General features: G+C 46.2%; 1 protein-coding gene across 3 annotated transcripts in view; it reads left to right on the top strand.

The window, feature by feature from the left end:
• The first annotated feature begins 4,444 nt into the window (after positions 1–4,444).
• Positions 4,445–22,555, top strand: part of BCL2 (BCL2 apoptosis regulator) — an 86,707-nt gene continuing 68,596 nt past the window's right edge. For all 3 annotated transcript variants that reach the window (XM_062569858.1, XM_062569859.1, XM_062569860.1), the window contains exon 1: positions 4,445–6,246. In XM_062569858.1, the coding sequence (XP_062425842.1) occupies positions 5,665–6,246 (582 nt within the window). In that variant the 5' untranslated portion in view covers positions 4,445–5,664. The remainder of the gene's footprint in view (positions 6,247–22,555) is intronic.

Below are 22,555 nucleotides of genomic sequence, written 5' to 3'. Positions count from 1 at the left end.
ATCGTGCAGTCAATGGCTACTTTTAAATCAGGGCAATGTTAGAACAACAGAACAGAAAGCTCTTGTGGGCACAAAGGCATGCATAGCAAATACATGAATACAGCTGGCATAGGAAGGAGAGGCACTGAATGCGTTTAGCAGAAAAAAAGCAGATGAAGCACGGCTGTGGATGGAACATAAATTTGCATCACTGGGCTTATCGCCAACAGACATTTATAGTGCCAATGGCTGTATGAGGAGCAGCCTGGCCATCTTCGTATGCATAAGTTCCCTGTCTGTGAGCACAATCTTAATGGGTTCTTTCAAGAAAAATAGTATTTAAACTGTGTTAGAACACTATAATGCAAAGTACTGCTTTGGTTGGCACAAATATATTTACCTATACCACTCTTACTACTTTGTTTGGATTACTCAGATTTAGCTTTTGAGGGGGTTCCTTTTCTTTTTTTCTTCTCCCTCCTGCTGTCTAGTGGGGTGGGGTAGGGATTTGTCCCAGAATAGAAAGTCTCACTCTCAGCTCTACAGTTTTATAGCAAAAAATGCTGCCAAGTCCTTGTTCACTTTGAGCCCTATCACATAATCCAAACGTGCTCCTCACTGTTTTATGCCTGTTCAGGCAGCACTTTAAACAATTGCTTGCCTCCATCCTGCTTTCCTACCCATGACCCATGGAAATAAAGGATGGGCAGGTCACCAGGAACCAGCATGGTTGCTGAAATCCTCTTGGTGTTAGTATAAAGATACAAGGAAAAAGTGTCAACTTTCAGATTGTCGTTAAGTTCAGTGTTGCCAGGGATTAAGAACCTTTCTAGAGCATTTGTTAATAATGCATTGTGCATCTGAGAAGCTACCACAGAAACAGCAGGCATTGAGAATCCCTACATGTTCTGCCAGTTGCCCACACACACATCAAAAAGCCATCTCACTCAAATAGTCTGTGTCCTTTACGCTGCCAGACCTGGCTAGTATCTGTTCTCAACGCTCCTTCTGCTGTAATTGTCACGTAAGCTTTTGTCCTGTGAGCTTTTCAGATATTCCTAATTTCATTCCAATCCTTTATACAGCTAGTTCCTATTTTACCAGTCTAAACTTTAGTGGGACAACTCACATAAATGTGTGCAGAAGGATTTGCAAGATCAGATCTTTGTAGTAGACTTACTATACTGCTACCTAAAAGCACTGCAGCAATTTCTTAACTGACTTTATGCATTCAGCCTATGTTCCTTGATAAATCCTGAGCCTCTCTTGCTGGTTTGTTTTGTCTTCCCCAAAAGCGTATTGCCTTTGTTTTGGATATCTTTTTAACCTCTGTTTTATCTTGCTGAGCTTAAACAAACAAACAAGGTAGAAAACAGCACTGTAATGCAAACGTGTGAAGCTTTAATACATGTTTATCATCCATTCAGGTAGCATTATAATTAGTTTTAAGACGTTGCTCCCTTAAATTACAGTCATAAATGCAGGTCAGATGCAATGCAACTGACATTACGTTAAGAACAAAAAAGATTTTATAAATACACATAATTTTGTTTTGTTTTTTTAGATAGTCCAGTTCGTCATTCTTCAAGGCATAGTTTTTGATCCCTATGACTCATCCTTAATACCCTTGCTCAAAGCTAAGGTACAGTTGCTAGGATTTTCTTCTGTATTCTTCATCTTTATTTCCGTACAGTCTCAGCTGTGTTTGGTATTAACATGCTTTCTTGTGAAGCATGAATGCTATTTTTCTATTAAACCTCAAAAAACAATGTATTGACTGGGATCTTTCAATGCTATATTATAAACAAGATAGTGAAAATAGAGCCAGTGAGAAAAAAAGCTTCATTAATAAACACATTCCAAAAGAATATCTCATAAAATTTTGCTGTATCTATTTCTATCATAAATCAGTTAGGCACTCTTAATATTATTTTTCTGTACTGTTTATATGCCCTCAGTACATTCTGTGTTCTTAGATGGCCTTACTCCCATTTACTCACTCAAGATAGACTGAAATACCCTAAGCAAATTCACTGATGTTTTAAATTTCCCTTTACAAAAGCACATCAATTTTACATGCATCTTTCTTTTCTGCAGCAGTCCCGCAGTGATTTGTCCTCTGGGCTATAAAACTGAGCCTGCTATGACACTGCTGTGCAGCCTGCCCAGACAGCTTTTTCTGTTATTTAACATCTGTGAGCATGGTATTGTCTGCTGTATTTTCAGTTGCTCCTGCAACTGCATTAGATTGAGTCACGGGTATGGTGAGAGACTTAATCAGCAGCCCAGTTGGATATGGCTGTTCTGATTTTCTGTATCACTGGTTTCTTTAAAACCTCAGCATATTACAAGGGTACTTTCTGTATGCAGAGCAGAATTTTCTCTTGGAGCAAGGAGGTAAAGCCGGTAACTTTTCTTGGTTGGCTGGTCTCCTCGGCTGTGCTAACGAAGCTGCGGGTCTGCTGTCAGATGCAGTATCTCAGCTCCTCACAAAAGCCTTGCTCTCTGGAGGATTTTGTACAGACAGACAGCAGGTGCATTTGCGCTCCAGCATTTAACTGGGCTGGGAGTTACATGCAGTACATGTGGACATACACGGGTAGGGTATAATTGTAAGTCAGTGGCTGTGTAGAAGACCATCCATCTTCTTTTGACTTCATTTCCCATGCCATCCTGCAGTCTCTGTCCTCTTGATCCCTTAAAACAAAACCGACCACAGCCAGCCTCGTTTATACATCAGCAGAAACAAAAGGAGACGGAAGCGGGACACTGCCTTACATTCCTAATTTTCCCAGCAGGCTTCCTGCGTGTGCAAAACGGCGAGTCCTTCACCCCTTCCTGGGTGAAGGAAGGAAGAGTTAGGAAGGCAGGGAGGGAGAGAAGCAAGCAGGCGGGGAAGTGGGCAGGCAGGGAAGCCGGCGGGGAAGCGGGGAGGAGAGCAGGCCGGCAGGCAGGGAGGGAAGCAGGCAGCGGAGCAGGCGCCGCCGGGAGCGCGCAGCGGCCGCTGGGGGGCGGCCCCGCGCCGCCGGGCCCCGGCCGCGGCCGCTCTCCCCGCAGCCTGCCGCGGCGGGCGGCTGCCGAGCGCCTCCCCGGGCCCCGCGGCGTGCGGGAGCGCCTCTGGGGGAGGAAAACGCATCCCCCCAGGGCGGTGTGAAGTGCCCGCAGGCCCAGCCGCACCGCGGAGCGGCCCCGCTGCGGCACGGCTTGGGCAGCGTGCGGAGCCGGCGCCGTCTGACCCCGAAAATGGGGATTTTGAAGGGAGCACGCGTTCCCTGCCCCCGGGACAGGAACGATCTCCCATTCACTGCTTAATTTCTGCACGGGTTTCCTGTGCGGTACGGCGTGGCTCACGTACCAGGTTATCATCTCAAGTCGCCCTCATGCAGATGTTGAGACACAAATCGGCGGAATCTACCAAACTTCTCCGACTTTTGCTAACGTTCAGCACAGCACAGTACTAATACCTCCAGCTGCCGTTTCACTTGCCTTTAGCCTGGGATGTCTCCCATTTGCCGCCAGTGCGGCCGCAGCATCACTGTCCCCCGCCCGGCTGCAAGGCTGCCGGGGCAGCGGCGGGAGCGGCGCGGCTTCGCACCGCGGTGGCTTAGCGCACGCCGAAGCCGGACGCTGCTTCCCTGCTCCAGCTCCAGACCGACCTCCTCTCCCAGCAGCTCCTTACCCTCCTCCTCCAGCTGAAAACCTGGGCCGAGGCACACGCGGAAGCCCTTCCGCAGCCGGCAGCCCCGCGCAGCGGCTCCGCGCAGCCCCGCGCCGGGGGCAGGTGCGCGGCTCCCCCGCCGCCAGGCTCGGAGGGCCGGGCCGGGCCGCCCCAGCCGCGGCGCTGCGCTGCGCCGGCGCCCCCGGGCCGTCGGTGATTTTTTTTTTTTTTTTTTTTGTAAAGGTTTTATTTTCTGTTTTTCCACCCCCCCTTTATTATTATTTTTTTTTTAATAAATCCGTGCAGCTGCAGCAGCGGCCCCGGGAACCACCCGCTGCGCTGCCTCCGTCCGTCCGTCCGTCCGTCCGTCCCTCCCGGAGGGACGCGGCGGCGCTGTCAGCGCTCCCCCGCCGCCCCCTCCCGCCCCAGTTTCCCCCTTTCCGTGAATGAAGTGCGAGGCGGGGCTACAGCCGCCACTGCCGCCGCCGCGCCGGGGCCGGGGCCTCCCCCGGGCTCCGCCCCGCCGCCCCCGCCCCGCCCCGGCCCGGCCCCGGCCCGGCCCCGGCCCGGCCCCGGCCCGCTCCCCCCCCCCCGCCGCCGCCGCCGCCGCCGCCGGCAGCGCTCCCCGCCCGCGCCCGCCGCCGCCGCTCGGAGCCGCCGCCGCCGCCCGGAGCCGCCGCCCGGAGCCGCCGGCAGCAGCGCGGAGCGCCCGGAGGAGCCGCCCGGAGCCGGCGGGGCTGCGCGGCGCGGGCGGGCGGGGGGGCGGGCGGGCAGCGGCGCCGCGGCCGCGGGAGCCCCATCGGCACCGGGCGCAGCGCGGCGGAGCGCTGCGCACACGCGCCGCGGCACCGCCAGCGGCTCTTCCTCCTTTGACACAAAAGCTGCTTGGGAAATGGCATTTCTCCGCGGAGCCGCACGCAGACGCAATTTTCTTTTTTCTTTTTCCCCCCTTTTTCTTGCGACCTTTTTCTTGCGCTCTTTTTTGTCAAAAAAAAATTAATTGCATAATTTTTTTCCCTTCTTCCCCCCCCATCCCCCTTTCCGTGCGCGCTCGTGTGTGTGGAAGCACTGGGCTCGGGCGATCCGCGTCTGAATGAAACTACGACGTAAACGCATATGTCTGTACGTTGCACTGGAGGGAAAAACGGAGCGCTTCTGCGAGAGCTTGGATTCAAATGTCTGTTTCATCTGCTCTTGAGGATTTTTGGTCTCTTTGGGGTTGTTCGCCTTCCTGGGCTCCCAGGCGGGATTTTCTGAGCTTTGAGATATCTTTGGAGATGGCTGTTAAACAGGAGTCTGGGAAAAGATATTTGAAAATATAGCGATATTTTTTTTTGTCCCTTTCCCATCCCCTTGGTGACTTGAAGCATCAGAGCGGCCAGAACTTAACGTTTCTGAAGACTTGTGATGTTTGGGTTTTGCTGTTGCTATTTTTTTTTAGAGGAAACTTGACAGAGGAACATATTTATAGTCCAAGTAAGTACTTTACAGAGGAAATTTACTTTGTGTAACTTAAAAAAGCAGTGTTGAGATTTCTAGCTTAAAGCACATTGGATTAACGCTCATCCAAGGCTGTTTAGCAAATCATATTGAATTGCAGTTTTTATGGTGTGTGTTCGTCTGCTCCTTCATGTTCATGGTAGTTCAGCACCTAGGGGAAAATGCACCTGATTTTGCCTAAGTAAGATATTTTTTTACATGTATTTCAACACCAAGGAGGAAATGTTTCTAAAGTAAATATATAGTAAGTAATAAGTGTGCATCTGGAAGTAAGATATTTCAACGTTTTAATCCCTATTTATACTGTGCATCTCAAACCGAGGAGGAAACACTGAGAAGACCAAAGTACCTCCAAGACCCCGAGAACTCCCCCACATCACCATGAATGAAACCGTGTCTGATACAGTAACTGGATTATAATTTTTGGTGTTATTAATTTTATTATCGTTGGCTGCTTTACTTTTTTGGGTTCATCCTGCTCCTCTTCTTCCTCTCTCCCTTCCTCTTGCTGCTTCCTCCTGGAAATTATGGCTCATCCGGGGAGAAGAGGCTACGATAACCGGGAGATAGTGCTGAAGTACATCCATTATAAACTCTCGCAGAGGGGATACGCCTGGGCTGCCAGCGGCGACCGGGCGCCAGCCTCTCCGGGGCTCTCTCCTCCTGCTGCTGCTGCTCTTGCTGCTGCTGGGACTTCCTCTGATCACACTGGGCTGGTGTCTCCGCACCCCGAGCCCCCCGGCTCGGCTGCTGCTAGTAACGCGGCCCCTGGTGATGGGCTGCGCCCGGCGCCACTGGTGGTCCACCTCGCCCTGCGCCGAGCCGGGGACGAGTTCTCCCGCCGCTACCAGAGGGACTTTGCCCAAATGTCCGGCCAGCTGCACCTGACGCCCTTCACGGCCAGAGGCCGCTTCGTGGCGGTGGTGGAGGAGCTCTTCCGAGACGGGGTCAACTGGGGGAGGATCGTGGCCTTCTTCGAGTTCGGTGGCGTCATGTGCGTGGAGAGCGTCAACCGGGAGATGTTCCCCCTGGTGGACAGCATTGCCACCTGGATGACCGAGTACCTGAACCGGCACCTGCATAACTGGATCCAGGACAACGGCGGCTGGGTATGTGCCCCGCGATTTCCTCCCCTCGCGGAGGGCTGGGCGCGCGGTGGGGCTGCCCATGCGGAGGAGGACGGAGGAGCTGGAGCTGGGGCAGCGCCAAGGGCAGGTGCCCACAGGAGCAGCGTAGGGCTGTCACCGGCTGCCCTGCCGTCGAGCATCGTCTCGCCACGGGGTTTTGGGGTGGGATCAGCTACGGCTCCCTCCTGCGTTGCCGCGAGGATGAGCGAGCTGCCTGCTCCGGCTGGCTCCTCCGCTCTCCTTCCCTCTCCGGGTGCTCACCGCCTGCCGGCCTGTGCTTTGGGCTCGGGCAGGGGTCTAGAGCAGCCAGGGGTGGGTTGGGAGGACGTGGCATTAAAGGTGGTCAATAGGATGAGCCTCGAGGCGGCTGGGTGAGCCTCAGTCCCAGTGTCCGTAGCTGCGGCGGCGGTCGGCAGGGGATTTTGCAGCGTGTGCCTGGGGTGAAAGCCCCGTCTTTGTCTCGCCGCCAGACAAAGGTGCCCGGAGATGGGTAGGGGGACGGGGATGGTCTGGGGCGTTGTTCAGGAGAAATTACTACTTGTAGCAATCTGGCACATTTCAAAGTCAAATGATCTTGTATTTCCAGAGTAGAAATCGTTTCTGGCCGGGGCTAGCTGTAGCATTATCCAGAAAGGGAGGATTTCCACTTGCGTAAAATAGACGGCTTTTGTACTTTAGGTCAATCAGAGTCTTTGTCTGCCTGTCTGTCGCCCTCTCTCCAAGATAAATAACCACATTTCTTTGGAAGGGGTTTTCTTTTTCTTTTTCCTGTATTTATTGATGCATTGTAACAAAATGTGGTCCTGCAAACCAAATGCATAAGGCTTATGATATTACTGTGCTAGAAGGAAGAAACAGCAAAAGTTGTCCTGAAGAAGAAACTTTATCTATGGGCTGAGACCTATTGCAAGTTACTTAAAAATGGGGATATGGTAGGTCAGAGATGGACAGAACTTCAAGTTCCGTCTCCTGTGAAATACAATCAGTGAGTTCAGTCAGTTAAACAGCACACCTTTAAGAGATGCTTGTAAAGGAATGTAAAATACTGTACATGTTTCCCAGTTAACATGAGTGGTAAGCCCTATGTCTGGGAAGAGTCATTACATTACATTTTCAGCATTTAGTGTCTTCCTAAGTTGATGTTATATTCAGTAATGTGCCACCTTCATTGGCCATCTCTGTTAAAATGTGAGGGCATTTCCTTCCCTCTGCTGAACCCAGCGGACTAAAGGGAATGAGCATCCCGGGATCTAGAGACCATCTGTGTGCTGCCATCATGGAGAGAGTAAGATTTTGGGGCCTTCCTCTCAGCAGAAATCCACATTGCACATCTCCCAGAAGAGTGCTCCAGGTCTCTGACCACAAGCTGCTTTAGAGGCAGGATCATTCTCCTTTTCTCTTCTGCTTCCACGAAGAAGAAAAAAATTTGAGATTCCTGGGGCCAGAAGGGGGAGCAAAAAATGTGTTTGTGTGTGTATTATATATACATATATATATATATATATATATATATATATATGTGTGTGTGTGTGTGTGTGTGTGTGTGTGTGTTTATATATATATAAAAAAAATCATGGCTCTGGAGCTACTGGTTGGGACCACAGTTGGGAGAGGGAGACCTACATTCGGATCTTTACTGTACTGCTGAAGGTTTGTTCTTTTTTTTTTTTTCATGAAGAGGATACTAGGAAAAAAAATCTGTAAACAATTCAGGCTTCTGGAGAGCTTCACTGGTTAAAACGTGAGGAACTAAAGGGTTAGGGATTTTAAGATTGCACTTCTGGACTGGGATGCCTGACTCGTGCGTAAGTCCCACTTCAGGCTCGAAGCCTGCTTGCGGAGCGGGGGCCCACGGTTTGCTCCAGAGCCAGTGAAGTCATTCTGTAGCCTCCTGTGCACTTTGGATCCAATCTGTAAGCATGCTGGAGATGTATTGTCCTGTGGGTGTATTATATAAAGAAAAACGTAAATAATGAATAAAAACGAGAATGTGAAAAGACAGGTGTTACCAGAAATGATTGGCCAGATGAGGCAAATGCTGGAGCGGTTTCTCCACAGTTAGAAGTAAAAGTAACTTAGACTATAAACACAGACTGCCTTTAAAAGGGAAAGATGCTGCTTATTGACAGTCATTTGGTTGTTTATTGAGGTTTCCTATAAACACAAGCTCCTGATTTTGGATGCATGTGATGCTATTTACTGCTGTATGTTACTTGTAATGTTCATATGGAAGAAGATGTGCAAGATATTACCTGGCAGGGGGTTTTACGTGTCTGTCTAGTGAAGCGGTTGTACTTTTTGAGGCATATGATTATGAAGTACACAGGCAAAAGCTTCTAGACTGTTTCAAAAACTTAAAAACTAAATTGAAGTTTCAAATGGAGCTTTAGGGATCCTCTCTTCAGGTGGAAGAAATCCAGAATGGCACAGGGCACTGGATTTTTTTTTTCTTTCCTAATTTTCAGGATGTCAGTGGAAAAGCACACTTTTAATATTGTTTAGTGAAGCACTCAGTCTGCAGCTTGGCACTTTCACCATCACCAGCACACAAACCTTACTACAGCATCATAAATGGCTCTTCCTAGGTCAGCTGCCATTTAGTCACACTTTGTATGACCTGTGTGTAACTGTGGCAGGATCTCTGCATCGCACGGGTTCCCCGAGCAACCAGCATCACCGGTCTTTGTAGCCTTCTTCTCCTTCACACTGTAACTCCCCAGTATGTTGCAGAATGCTAGGTTATTAGAGGATGTGTAGTAAAAGTATATGGTTTCTGAGGGTAGCATCACAGTTGGTCCCATGCATATGTTACATAGCAAGTAAGTTGGACAGTGTGCGCTTTCAGACTGTCGTACAGACCTGGGTCTTATCATCAGGTCTGACATTTGGTTGAAATGTCATTTATGTGTTTTGAATCAGCTCTACATATTGGTAATGCTTTTTTCAGAAGCACATAAATTCTTTATTCTGTAAGGAAGACAAGGAAGAAGCATAGCAAAGTGCAAGTTGGAAGGGGATACAATTGGTGGAGTTCACGTTTGAGCAATTGCTAGACGTCCACTGTTAACGGTGTCTGGAGCTCGTTAATACCCTAGCAAAGCACAGCCTAATGGTTTTGTTCGTGTTCAGAACTTAGAAAAAGCAACAGAATGAAACTGCCTGCATGAAGGCTGTATTATTAGCTTGTGGTTCTGGTGGCAAATAAATGCAGCTTTCAAAGATTTTCGCATAGGTCAGGATACCGCAATATTGTACTTTGGCCTGATAACATCTTAATTGCATTACAAAAGGAATAGGAGGAGAACCGGCTCATCTCTGCAATTTTGTGGTACTTAGTATAATATATGCTTTCTGACTGACAATTTTATGGCTTCATTTTGTTTTCTAGTGCCTGCTGCTTTAGCTGCAGAACAACGGAGTGGCTTGGCAGTGGACTAGCATGCCTTGTGACTTTTGGATTTGACGTAGGGAGCATTAAATGTGGTGGATCTGGGGGAGAAATAACCCTATTTGGTAATAACTGGTTCCCTCCTTGGGCACACAACCTAAGGTACAGGTTAGCCATGCTCAGCTCCGGGGTCTTGCAGTCCGGCACGTGGCTTTCTCCTTGGGCTTTTCAGGGAAAACTGGACTTAAAAACACAAGGACTGTAGCGGGAGGCATGGGCACCATCATATACATGTAGACAAATACATTTTTGATGTCGATGTGAAGAAGCTCAGGTGAGAGAAAAGGTGTTTGCGTTGAAAATTTAGCTAAAACCCACCATTTTAAACGATGATAGTTCAGTTAGGGCCACGAGCGTGGTAGGTGTGCATTTTTATCCGCTTCGGTTCGTTTGTTGTGGTTGTTTATTCCGCTCAACAGCTAAGGCCAACCCAACCGAAGGACTTCGGTGCCCGAAGCGGTGCTTCGGCGGAACGTGAGCCCTGCGCCTCCTCGGCGCCCGCCGCTCCCGTGGGGCGGCCCAAGCGCCCAGGCCCCCGCAGTTCTCCGCCTCGGCGAGGTGGGAGCCGTGCCCGGCACGGGGCCGCCGCGGCACCGTCCCTTCGTGCCCGGAGCCCCACGGGGCCGCCTCGGGGCTGGGCCAGCCTCAGCGCCGCGCTCGGCCGGGAGCCATCCCCTATCTTGCTTCGCTGCTCCGTGGTTAAAGCCCTCTCCCGAGAGCTTCCCCCGGCTCTGTTTTGCCTGGTAAATCATTAATTCTGCTTTGCGCGGTGGCACGCCCGTACGAGGGAGGCGCGGAGGGCGGCCGCGCGGGTTTCTCGCCCGCCGGCGCCGGTCGTCGGGCCGCGTGCTCGGAGCCGCGCGCCCCGGGGCGGCCTGCCGAAGCCGCGCCGGCGACGCGCCGCCTTGCGCCGGCCGCCGAATCCCCCGCGGGGCTAACCCCAAGTCGCTGTTTGACTGTTGAAAAGGAAACCGTCTGAAATGCACTCAGTGGAGTAAATGAATTGGCAGTTTCAAGTGTTGCACCTCCTAGGTCCTTCGCCAGTTTTTGTGGCTTTGTGGGTTTATAATCAAATTCTCAAAATATTATCAAAATATTTTTCTTTTTGCTGTTACTGACGAGAGAAAAATTCATTCTGTGGAGAATCCGTGCGGTAGCAGAGAGCAAAAGAGCTGGGATAAAAAGAGAAAATAAGTACTGTTTTCTAGTCCCTTTCATTTATTCTAGCTTTACATGCAGCTTGCAGTTACGTTAGGTAGTGTATTTTCTCAGAAGTCGTGTGTTTTTTGTTTTTTAAATAGGCCTCGACCGTGACCTTTAAAATCTCAGACCCACTGGCCTCGCTTATGGAGGTGATGTCATTGGCCTTGATCTTGCGAAGAACCGTAAAGTTCAAAAACCAGCAATCCTATGAGAAACTTTTACTTTACTTTCAATACCGAGCAAGAAGCTCAGGTCTGGGGCTGCGTTACCGCCGGCCGCTCCCGAGGCAGGGCGTTAGCGCCGCTCCGAAGCTGAGCTCTCCCGGCGGCGCCGGCGGCGCAGGAGCAAAGCCGGGGAAAGAGAGCGCGTGATTGAATCTGGGTAAATAACAAACTTCCTATTGCAAAGGGAGCTTTTTCCCAGCCTGTGTTTTCCTCTCCCCTCAGTAATTCAACAGTCCGCCGCACCACCGCTTCCCTTTGCCCCCTTGGGCAGGTGGAGCACAGCCCCGGGGCCTTCCGAGTTAGCACCTCCTGGCTGCTAGCGCCCAGTGGTTTAGTTATAGTAATAATAATAATAATAATAGTGCTTGTTACTCAGTGGCAGCAAAATACAGATTATTTTTGAGGGCCGTACCAGGCTGGTTCCCCCCCCCCCATTTCATGTATAATAATAGGACGGATGAAGGTGTGTGGAGCCATAAATCTTCTGTTCCACAGCAGGATAACATCCAGGCCTTCTTGGCAAACACAAATACCGATGACAGATTTGAGGGATTTTTATTTTACTCTGGCTTTCAGTTTCATTAACAATCTGATTTTTTTTTCTTTTCTTTTTCTGGCTCCTGAAAGAGCATGAAACTTGATAACTTTTCCAAAGGCATCTAAAAGTCTGGAATTTATTTTCTGTTAGTTTATACTAATCTTCATTTGCTATTATAATTGTTATATATTGGCTTTAGTAAATTCTCACTGTAAAGTTCCTTGCAGGTTTCTGGATTTTACAATTAATGAGCAAGGAAACAAATCTGATTTTAGAAAGTGTTGCCATAGACTTCAGTAGGAACAGCAAGAGGCACCTATCTGGACGGTTATACTCTGGTTTACTCTGCGTGTGCTGCAAGAAAAATAAGATCATATGAAAAATCCACAGGTTTCAAACTAGCAGAAGAAAACAGTCTCTTCCGCAACATTTAATTCACCTTTGGTAGCTGTTGTCATGGGAGAGCTTTGAGTTAGTAAGTCAGGAAGGGGCTGAGTGTTTATAAGGGTAATGAGAACCTCCGTACTTACGTTAGAATAAAATTGCTAGGGCAGTCATACATCTTGATGAAGCAGGGGATAAATTTAACATTAGCTTCTGAAATTAGATCACCAAGTGCTGCGGCGAGACCTTTCTCTGGAGTGTGTTATTTCATAACTCGCTCTTACGATGCTTCTCCCCCAGAGCACCTGGTGCTGGCCACTGCTGGAGGGTGCTTGGATAGATGTATTGCCGGACTCGTCCAGCCTGGGAAAACGTACTCTTTCGGAACATATTTTATTAAAGTAATAGTGGTTTTAAGTCCTCGCTGCAGGATGGGACTGTTGCATCTATATGGAGATGTACAGATGGCTCATCCAGTTCTGAGGAGGAGGGCTATGTTTCTGGGCAGCAGGGAGATTTATTTTTTACTTACTATTGGAAGATGATTTTATTAAAAGGTAGCTGTAAATGCACTTGTTATGTCTCTAAGAGTACGTGCACTACTAAATGTATTCCTGTAGCGAATAAATTTCTACTTACTGAAGACCTGCTATGCAATTCTCATATTTAAGCCTAATGAAAAGATCTAGTGAGCATCTCCCAGTGTGTCCATCATTTTATTGCTATTTTATTGGAATAAGAAAAAGAATGATCTCTAACTGGCTAACTGAAAAGCCAGCTCAGCAGGTTTTGGGGTACTTCAGTGAGTAATTTATCTCCAGGTACCAGATATAATCAGGAAGAAAAGTTTTCCTACATAGTGATGCTAAGAGGCTGTTGCTTAGTCATTAGAGAAGGCAACTGAGAGTCAAAGCTTAACTTCCGCTTCTTCATTCTGCTACTGGATATGCTGAATGATTTGGGGCAAATCATTTATATCTCTCTTTTTTAGTTAACCCAGATATGAAATGGATATGATTGCTAGCTGCACATTAACACCAGGGCAGGGGTATGTATATTATGTTTCTCAACATGCTATCATGTAAGTTAGGCTGATGTTTTTTAATTAGAAAAAAAGTTATTCAAAGTACAATATTAAATGAAATGTGTGTCACAGTAATTTTAGACTTAGAATAATATTCAAATCTGTAGCATTAAGTTTTGGCAATGCTGGAGCTGGTTGGCCTAGGAAAGACCGTAAAGTGACTCAGATTGTGAAATGAGCTGGTGGTAAGATTTGACTGGAGAAATGAGGTAGAAGAAAGCAAACTGTTTAAATGTAAGTTAGCCTTAAACTTTTTCAGCTCTGCTGTTTTGATGTGTTTAGCAACACTAGTGAAGGAAAAGATTAAAAAGATCAGTTTTAGGTGTTGGTTTGTTGGTTTTGTTTAGGAAAATGGTGAAGAGCGTAAAGAATTGCAGCTCACAGCTTCATTTTTTTCCTTTGTGTATCAGCACAGTTAGGCATTTAATGAAGGAAATTTTCCTTCCTTTTCCATTCCCACTGTATGTGCATATAAAAGCTGACTGCAGCATTTTAGTGAAATGAACACTAAGCCACATTCCGTGCACATATGTGGAGTGTCTTCGCACACACGTATGCTTTTGCCTCCATTCACAAGCTTTATTGAGGGCTCAGATACAGGCAGACAAAAGTAATCTAAAAACACTTCATTAAAAAGAAAAAAAAAAAGGACAAAATTCCTGTTCAAGGCTTTGGGGAGACTTGCTTGCGTCATTGAAAAGTCAGGATAGGTCCTAGCACTGTTGTCCAACGAAGTGTCTCCTTCTGCTGTATGTAGAAGTCCTGTATCGTGTCATTTGTCAACTTTGTCTTTAAAGAATAAAGAACTCCTTTTCTTAGGAGAACTCATCAAATATTCAGAACTTAGAGTATAAAATGTAGGAGAGGGCTTTATTTCTAATACTTTTTTTTCTAAATAAAAATGAGTAAAAGTAATTCAAAGAGTTCACATACAGTAGTAAATGAGTTGGCATTTCAAATAGCAGAGTCAGATGATGAGTGTTTTAGGTTTGTAAAATTTGTTAAACTTCTCGAGAATGTATGCATAACTGGTCAAAAAAGTAACACTGAAAACGCTGAAGAAAAAACTCCCTCATTCATAATAAAAATAAATCTTATATTGTGGTCCAAGTGTCTGCAAATTTTAGTTCAGTTAGAGGTAAGCAAAGATCCTTTACTGAAATCATCTGGCAAGCCACAATAAATCATACTGTCTAAATATCTAATCCCCTGTTGGCCAAGGGATGCAGAAGGTCCTGAATGTAAGTCAGAATGAGGCCTAATGAGTATATTATTTTCAAGTTCTAGCTTGACCTGTTCCTTTTCTGCATTGCCCTGATATACTGATGTGCAGCAGTAAATAGTAACTCTTCTGTTCTGAGGTCTGAAAGAGGGAAATAGTTTCCCAGTTGCTGGGCTGGAAGGCAATAGCAGGGTACCCAGCAAAGGGAGGAAAGAAAATCTGTCATTGGAAATGTCAGGTGGCAAGCAGGCTGCAGACGCACAACCCACCCCGGCGTTCGGTTGGGCTTCTGCAGCAGCTCCCGGCTGCCTTCAGAAAAATCCTTTGGTAGGAAGCTTGTGTCTTTGGCGCCAGACACAAGTATGAAGTCCTTGCCCGCTTGGAGTCAACCAGAGATGGTCGAGGTCCTCCACAGCAGTTTGCTAGAGATTGGACCTGTTTAGTCTGTGCTGGTAACGCCATTTTTGGGGCACAGGGCTGAGCTGACCAGGCTCCCTGGGGCTTCGTGCCAGGCGTGCGAGAGCTTTTGCTCTGCACCCTGCCAGGGCTGCGCTGGTGGCGGGGAGACCTGTCAAGACACCTCCTTCTGCCTGCCTTCTCGTCCGCTGAAGGCGACTCTGCCGCTGGAGAACAGCCTGTTTAATTTGCAAGCAGTGGGGGATTTTTTGCTTGCTTTTCCAACCAGGAAAGGAGGACATCGGGGTACATTAAAGCCTCCTGTGCCACTGTGTTTCTACGGGCATTCGGACCCCTGCAGAAACACCCTGCAACACGATGTGAAACGTCTGAAGCTGCGGCCGCATGGTGCTACTGGCCACTGTTTTAAAAAGGCTCAGAGCACCATGGAGAAATGTTACACGCGGAGCTCCTTGCGGTGACGGTGACGCTGACAGTGACGTTCCCTAGTGGATGGGCCTGACCGGAGCTCCTCCATGTGACCAGACGGCAAACTGCTTCTACCAGGGCCCAGGAGCGGGACAGCGCTCCCGAGGGGCATCGGCTGTGAGCCTCCCACGTTTTGGGCCGGGCCACAGCGAGCGGGGGACCGGGAACGCAGGGTCCCATGGGTCCCGTCACCGGAGCCATCAGCTGTGAGGATGTTTCCATCAGGTGTGTTGAGTGCCTGCATGAAGGACGGATGGCTGCCTGCTGGCCCTGGCCTCGGGCTGCCAGGCTATGTCTCGTTCTTTGTATTTGAAGTGATGTTTGGTGTCTTTTTTTTCTTTTTTTTTTCCTTTTCGACCTTGCCAGGAACTCTCTTAGATCCCCAGCGTTGCAAACATGGATGTGATTACCTTTAAAACATACCAGCAGTCCCACTGAAGTCATTGACTTCCAGGGGAGCAGGATCAGAGGACTGAAGCAGAAAGTGAAACTGCCTGAAAACAAAAATGCAACCCAGAAGAAGCCTTCTTTCATTTTCCAAGCTGAGCATGATACAAAAAATAAACAGTTGGCACAAATGACTAATGCAGGTTTGCCAGGGTGTTGATCCAAAACATGTTGAATTCAACAGTGTTTTTTTGCACCAAGTTTGATGGGGTTTACCTCAGACCTGTAGCAAGATAGGCAGGAGTATTTTTTTAAGAAAAATGTCATTTAAAAAAATGTGGAAAATTCTCCTGTTCTACCTCCTACATGTTTCTATTGTCAAACAGTCACTGATCTTATTTTAGACATGACCTTAGTGTTCTTTCCACAGTATGCAGGCTGAATGACATGTTATTCAAGTTCTCAGACAATATTATGCTGTATCTGCTTTTATATTTAGCTTCAACTTTTATTCTCTTTATAAACAAATCCACCTAATACAACCACCACCTATCCAGGGAAAGTATTTCCATTCCCCTCGGTTTAATTTGGACAAATTTGGCATGAAAACATTCAATAGTTCCATAATAACCTTTGCAACAGGATGCCTGCTGTGCTGACATGCAGGTCTAGAGTGAGTTGTACCATGTGCCAGGAAATTGCATTCTTAAGAAAAATCTAGACATAAATTTTGAACAATCAACACTTAAATTTTGAAAAGTCTGGCAGCAAGCTGTTATCTGCCTCATGGGTTTTGGCTTTTATAGCTTTTTGCTTTTTTAGCTCTTTACCTTTCTGTCTGTTGCATGGGCTGGACCTCTGTGGTCCAGCTGAGCTGCGCTCTGTAAGGTGGAGGGAAGGGACAATTAGTGGTTATTTTTCTGTTGCTGTTGTTGTTGTTGTTACCCTTGAGTGCTCCAGCACTGCACCTTGAAACACTTGGGGAGTGGTTTCTTCACAGAATAAAGTAGAGGCGAGTTTGAAGTTGTGCAGACTGGTATTTAGCTCTGGGTGAGCATTCGTACAACAGGAGGTTGCTGGATTTCAGAGTGATCCAGCCTTGCCTCCCCAGCCTGGAGGTCCAGACGGGGGACAGAAGAGGTGAGGTACCACTGGACCTGACTGTCTCAGGTCAGCTACGAGTGTGCTGTGCCCTGGGACATGCCAGCTTGCTGAAGCAGAGAGGGACCAGAAGAGTGGACTTGCTCCAAGGTGGGCCATACTTTCTCTTTTCTTGAGGTCTCTGAGTGCTTTCTTCTTGCTGCTCATGTCACTGGAAGCGGAGTGAGAAAACATCCAGCAGCTTGTGGATGCGTGGCTTCCAAAAAGACTGCTTGTTTAGCGGGAAGGCTGGGTGATTGGTATGAGTGCAGACTTTTTTGAAACCTGCCTTGCTGCTGGTTAAGGGACCGTCAGCATAACTGGAAGAGCGACCCTTGGCCAAGTGCGTCGGATGTTACGTCAGTCAGAAAAGGGCAGTTAGCAGTACAAGCCTGCAACTGCATCCGTGAGTTTCGTCGCTAGGATATCGTAAGGAGAGCTGACAGAACTCATCCAGCTCCTCCGGAAAGAAAAACCCCACTGTTTTTTGTGATGAATTCAGCCAATTTAATCAGTAAAACATTAAATGGGACTCTAAGAGGGAGTGGAGGTAGGAGGGGGTTGTTCCACGAGTATGAACTCAAGGCAAAATGAAGGATTATGAAACCGTGTGAACTGAACCCCACCAAGGGAAGCTCACTAAAGCCTGAGCCAGGAAAAATTATAGAGCTCTATAAATAGCTAAATTGAATGCATTTGTGTGAATGTGGATGTGATGCACACATGCATCTATGAGGTCATGTGTATGAAAGAATACAGTAGTACTTAATGTGGTAGTGTTTTTTTTTAAAGTAGTGGAAAATGTTTTAATGATTTTTTTTTCCTAGAGACAGTACGTTATGTTCTGTCCTCGGGGCCAAAAACACAAACTGCCTATTTTCATGAGGAATCCTACAGAAGGAGGATGGGAAAGTATTATGCAGTGTAGCAAGGATATAGTAGCCATTCCACAGTGATTACACATCCAAGCAAAAGACTGCACTAGAAAACTCAAAAATATATTAGAAGCGGAAAACAAGATGTGTGAAGTGTTTCCTATTCCCTCTCCACACTTACGACAACCAAGCAAACAGGCTGTCACGGAGTTTAAATGTAAAACCCTGTATTTGTTACTGAGATCGTGCTTCAGCGGCAGGTGCCAAACGCATTATGTGTACATGCACCGTAGTGAGAGGACTTCCTGCGCTTATTAATTTTGTTCCCTCAAAACTTTCAGTCGATTTGCAGTGTATTAGAGCAGTGCAGTCATATGCAAAACAGAAGTGACTGGAAGCACTAAATCATGCGGTAGACCCTCAGGAGTTAACATAGCCGAAATGAGTCGCAGCCTGATTGGCACCTTAATTACAGTACGAAACAGCTTTTAATTTTATACCCCTCGTTTGTGATCCAAAGTCTGACTCTCTGTTACTTTTTAGTACCTGTCATTCAGCCTGTGGTGATCAAATGATGAGTGAAATCGATGGTCTGGAAAAAAAGGGTCTTTTTAATTTGTAATTTAAATAAATAAAAGAATCTGTACAGTTGTTCAGCTTGATTAAAGAGCGAAAGGCAGTCTAGGGTGTAATGCTCGCATACCACAAGGGAATCAAATTCGTGTTTGAGTCTCCTTTGCCAGCTTGTTTAAACGTTTATGATAACATCAGTAGCTTGGTAAATGATGTAATGGGAGTTAAATCAGGATGACCAACATAAACATCTGTCAGTGCATGTGAACATTTGATGTATGACCCTAGGGCCCGGCGCAGCAGTCGGTTTTTTGGCAGTCTTTGGACTTCAGAGTCACTAGAGGTTGCAGGATCACACAGTGGAGAAGATATATGCTGTATCCTCTATGCCATTAGCAAGCAATTGGGTACGTGATCTGGTTGGTTCATTTCTGGTATAGCGCTTGGAAACATGTCCCTTCCAGTAACTCATCATGAGCAGAACTCATTCCCGTGCTGAAATTAAGTGCAAAGCATCAGCATCATTGTGGTTCTCAGAATAAATCTCAGGTAGCATTTAAGTGATGCATTAGCTTGTGCTGGTCCTCTGCTGAGGACTGTTTTACAGTGAGAACTGGTAAAGTTCTGGGTAGCCACTTAAAATGAAATTCATGGACTGATTCATACCCAAAATGTAGATTTTCGCGTTTCTGTGACATGAATGTCAGAGGAGTCATTTCTTATGCTCCAATTATGCTGGTTTTATTTTCATTCAAAATCATCTTGTCATCATGTTCTTGCTTGGATTTGTAATTTTCTGAAAGTAAGCTGGGCTGGTATGTCCGTGTTCCTCATTATTATTATTTTTTTTTAATGAGATTCATGTGGGAGGTTGATATTATCTTACACAGATCAATGTGTAAGTTACCGAATGTATATGCCCTCCACAGAAATGGACAGGAAGGATATGAAAAAAACCACATTGCAGAGGAAACACAGAGCCACCTTAACTCTGCCTGGCTCAAGAGCTATGTTTTGGATTAAATTCTGCTTTGAAGGTGAAGCCTTTGGCACAAAGATAACATCTATGAGAAATACCTTAGTGAATGATTGGGCAAGATGGGTAGAGCTGGTTCTCCTGTTGCTGGCAGGGGCCTCGATGTGTCTCATGGAACATGATATAGGTATACATGTTCCATGTATATTGTGGCTGAACATAAAGACTGTGGTTGGGTCCCAGATTTTGCTCAGCAGTGTGGGAAAGAAGACTCCTTCTGTCTTCTCCTCTAGCATGATCACACAGGCACATGATGCCAGCCAGACTTAGGTCCTTCCCTCCTCTCTTCTCACTTCGGATATTTTAGTGGCTTTGCAAGTCACAAGTGGTAATGTGTGGGATTGCGTGCCTGGATTTCCCATGTGTTTCTGCCTGTGACTGACCTAAAAAGGAGAGGAAAGTCTCCTCCTGGTGAGAACAAAGAGCCGTTCTCCGGGGTCTGCGTCGTCACTTGGCAGGCTTCGTCATGGAGAAGACCAGCATGGGGGCTTGAACCTGCCTAAAGACTACATCTCCCCATCTGCCTCAAGAAAGGTTTTGTTTTAACATGTCAAATAACATGAAAACTATTTCCAGTCACATTAGATCCTTGCTGTTATACACATGATGTTTCCACAAAAAATAGGCATATTTGAATATTTTATTCCTTTTTAATCACTTTAAGGTCCTGAATATTTATAATTTGCTTCAAAAGAAGTCTTTTATTTGTCTTGAGTAAGTACATGAAATAGCAAAATTAGATATCTCATTTCCATGACTTTTCAAAAGAGCAGACAGCGTCCCTTGTTTTTATTATGAATATAATCTAGATTCTGTTTACAACAAGAAGAAGTAGCAGATATTATTCCAGAATTGTTAGGATTTTTTAGAGATGAAATGCAAACCTTTCAAGCATGTAACTTAAGCTGCATTGCTTTTATATGAAATTATAAAAATAAATAAAAATATAAGCTAAAATAAATATATTTTAGCTCTTTAAAGAGGCACAATCAACTTGGAAAAAAACCCACACAATTAGCTTGGCATGTTTGAATTACAAGTGCCAGAACAGCACATGATTATTCTAAATGAGAAAGAAGACTGAAGAAAAAAAAAACACCCTGCCTCTCATAGACAGATGTGTGCACATGAACCACACATGCATAATTTGATTTTTTACAAAGTATACTGTCAGGTCCCCCATTTAATCATTTTTCTCCTTTATTTGTGTGCTGTTTTATATAAAAGGAAAACTGCTTGTAAAGTCAAGCTTTTTAATAATTCATTCAAAAATGATTAGAGTTCAAGGGGAAAGCTGTTCCTTTAAATGTCTGAGCCAAATGGGAAAAATACACATGTACCAGAGAATGAAAGCCACTTCTGCAGAGAGCAAGCATAATGCCTACATTTTGTATTGTATATTTAAATTCCCCATCAGGACCGAAAAATTATGCTTAAAATGAAATGTCAGTAGTTACCATCTTTATTTGGCTACTCATCCCACTGGTAAATTTTGTTTGTTCTGAATCTCAAAAAATCCTTTCTTATGCAATAATGTTATTTTTTCTGTTTTCAGGGAAGTTCATAAAGACAGATCCTCCCCCCTTCTTAACTTTATACATGTATTTATGAAAAATAAAAGTACTTTGATAAGAAGTATGATTTTGCCCTTACATACACTGTGTCTTCCCGAAGCAGGGTTGAAAAGTTATATTTGTGACTCATTAATGTTTTTTCTGCCACCGGTCACTTTAAGTTTCTATCCAGGCTACTCTCTACTTAATATCCCGGCAGCATCCCTGAGAAGTCGTCTTTATTTTTCAACTCCGTTGTCGGGCTGGGCTGGGCTCTGCTCAAAGAGGTGATACCTGGTGCTGAAGGGTGTTTGGTCAGTGGTCTGAGGCAGCAAAGATGCTAACCAGGACGCATGTAATTGTAATTAAAACAAATGAAATGGTGCTGACTGCTTTGGTGACGTGGCATTTTGAGGCTGAGTGAGGAACTCTGTGAGGGAGCTGATGGTTGGGCACGGTGTGGTACCAGTGGCAGCTCCCAGTGGACAGCATGAGGGGGGCTTTGCACCCGGTGGTATGGTTGCACCTGGGTCCTGAGACAGTGCTTGCAGTGGCTTCCTTATTTCATGTTTTCCCTCCATTCTCTTGTGCATCAGAACAACTACCAAGGGCTTGGATTCAACAGTGTGTTCAGACTTGAAACTTCCCTTTGAAATCCTTGTCAACATTTTCCTCACATTCAACTGAAACAGTGAAATCAATAGGACTTGAGAATTCTGAAGCAGAGTTTGGAGCCTATGTACTGTGCTAAATCTGGTCTCCAGAACTGGCCACCTGCCCCAGAAAACCTTACTGTTAATGAGAACTTTTTCTTCACCTCCTTTGCTTTCCAGAAGCAATGTAACAAGCTACAAATTGATTTTCCAGTATTTTCTGGTTTCTGGCTTTGCAAGAGCTACTCATAGAGCTTGTTTGGTAAGAAACACCTTTCACATTTCAGTGAGGCTTGGCTGGGACAATCTTCACTTCCCCTGTGCAAAGTGAGTATGCTCATATTTGTTAAAGCATATTTGCATATGCTTAGCATGATGACTATCCTTAGGGACATTGCTGTGCCTTGTGGTTTGCGACTTGTTCTCCCAAAGCCACTCTTGAAAGAATGGAGTGTCTTTGTCAAACTCGCTAGAGCATGAGGATGATGCTAATAGGGGATTGAAACCCAAAAGGTGATGGAGACATGAAGAGCAAGAAAGGTAGCACTCATCAAATAGGACTTTGGGCAGCAGATCCAAGGATATTGAAAGGTCAATACTTGCAGATGTGGTCAAAAACACCTTGGTTATGGGAAGAGCTAATTTCATTTCTTGAGCTGGAACAGCCTTAATGCAAGCCCCTGATGTCGTATGAGCTTGTTCAAGTATAAGCTGTAGACATATCAGGATGGGAGGGAGTTTGGCAAGTCCCAAAAGTGTCATTGGGGTGTATCCACTGTGAAGGAAAGGTAGTTGATAGTGACAGAAGGAACATGGACGTGATGGGATCCCTGGTTTTCTCAGTGCGATGGGTAAGTGGCAGCTGGCCATGGTCTGCAAGAGACACTGTTTGATGCTAGGTGCGATGCCAGTAGATGGTGCTGAAGAATGGAGAGCGTAGTTCCTAGGTTTTGTGAGGATCCATTAAAACTTCTTGTTTGGGGGCATTTTAACAGCTCCTTGCATGCTGCTCTTTGTATGGAGGTCATAACCACAGCTGAGAGCAGTCTGGGCTCTAAGGTCTAGGCTAGACATACTTTTGAGTAA

The sequence above is a fragment of the Rhea pennata genome, chromosome 2 (assembly GCF_028389875.1).
Source record: "Rhea pennata isolate bPtePen1 chromosome 2, bPtePen1.pri, whole genome shotgun sequence".
Classification (NCBI taxonomy): Eukaryota; Metazoa; Chordata; class Aves; order Rheiformes; family Rheidae; genus Rhea; species Rhea pennata.
Note: the sequence above shows the minus strand (reverse complement) of the source record. Positions and strands in the feature narration are given on the sequence as shown.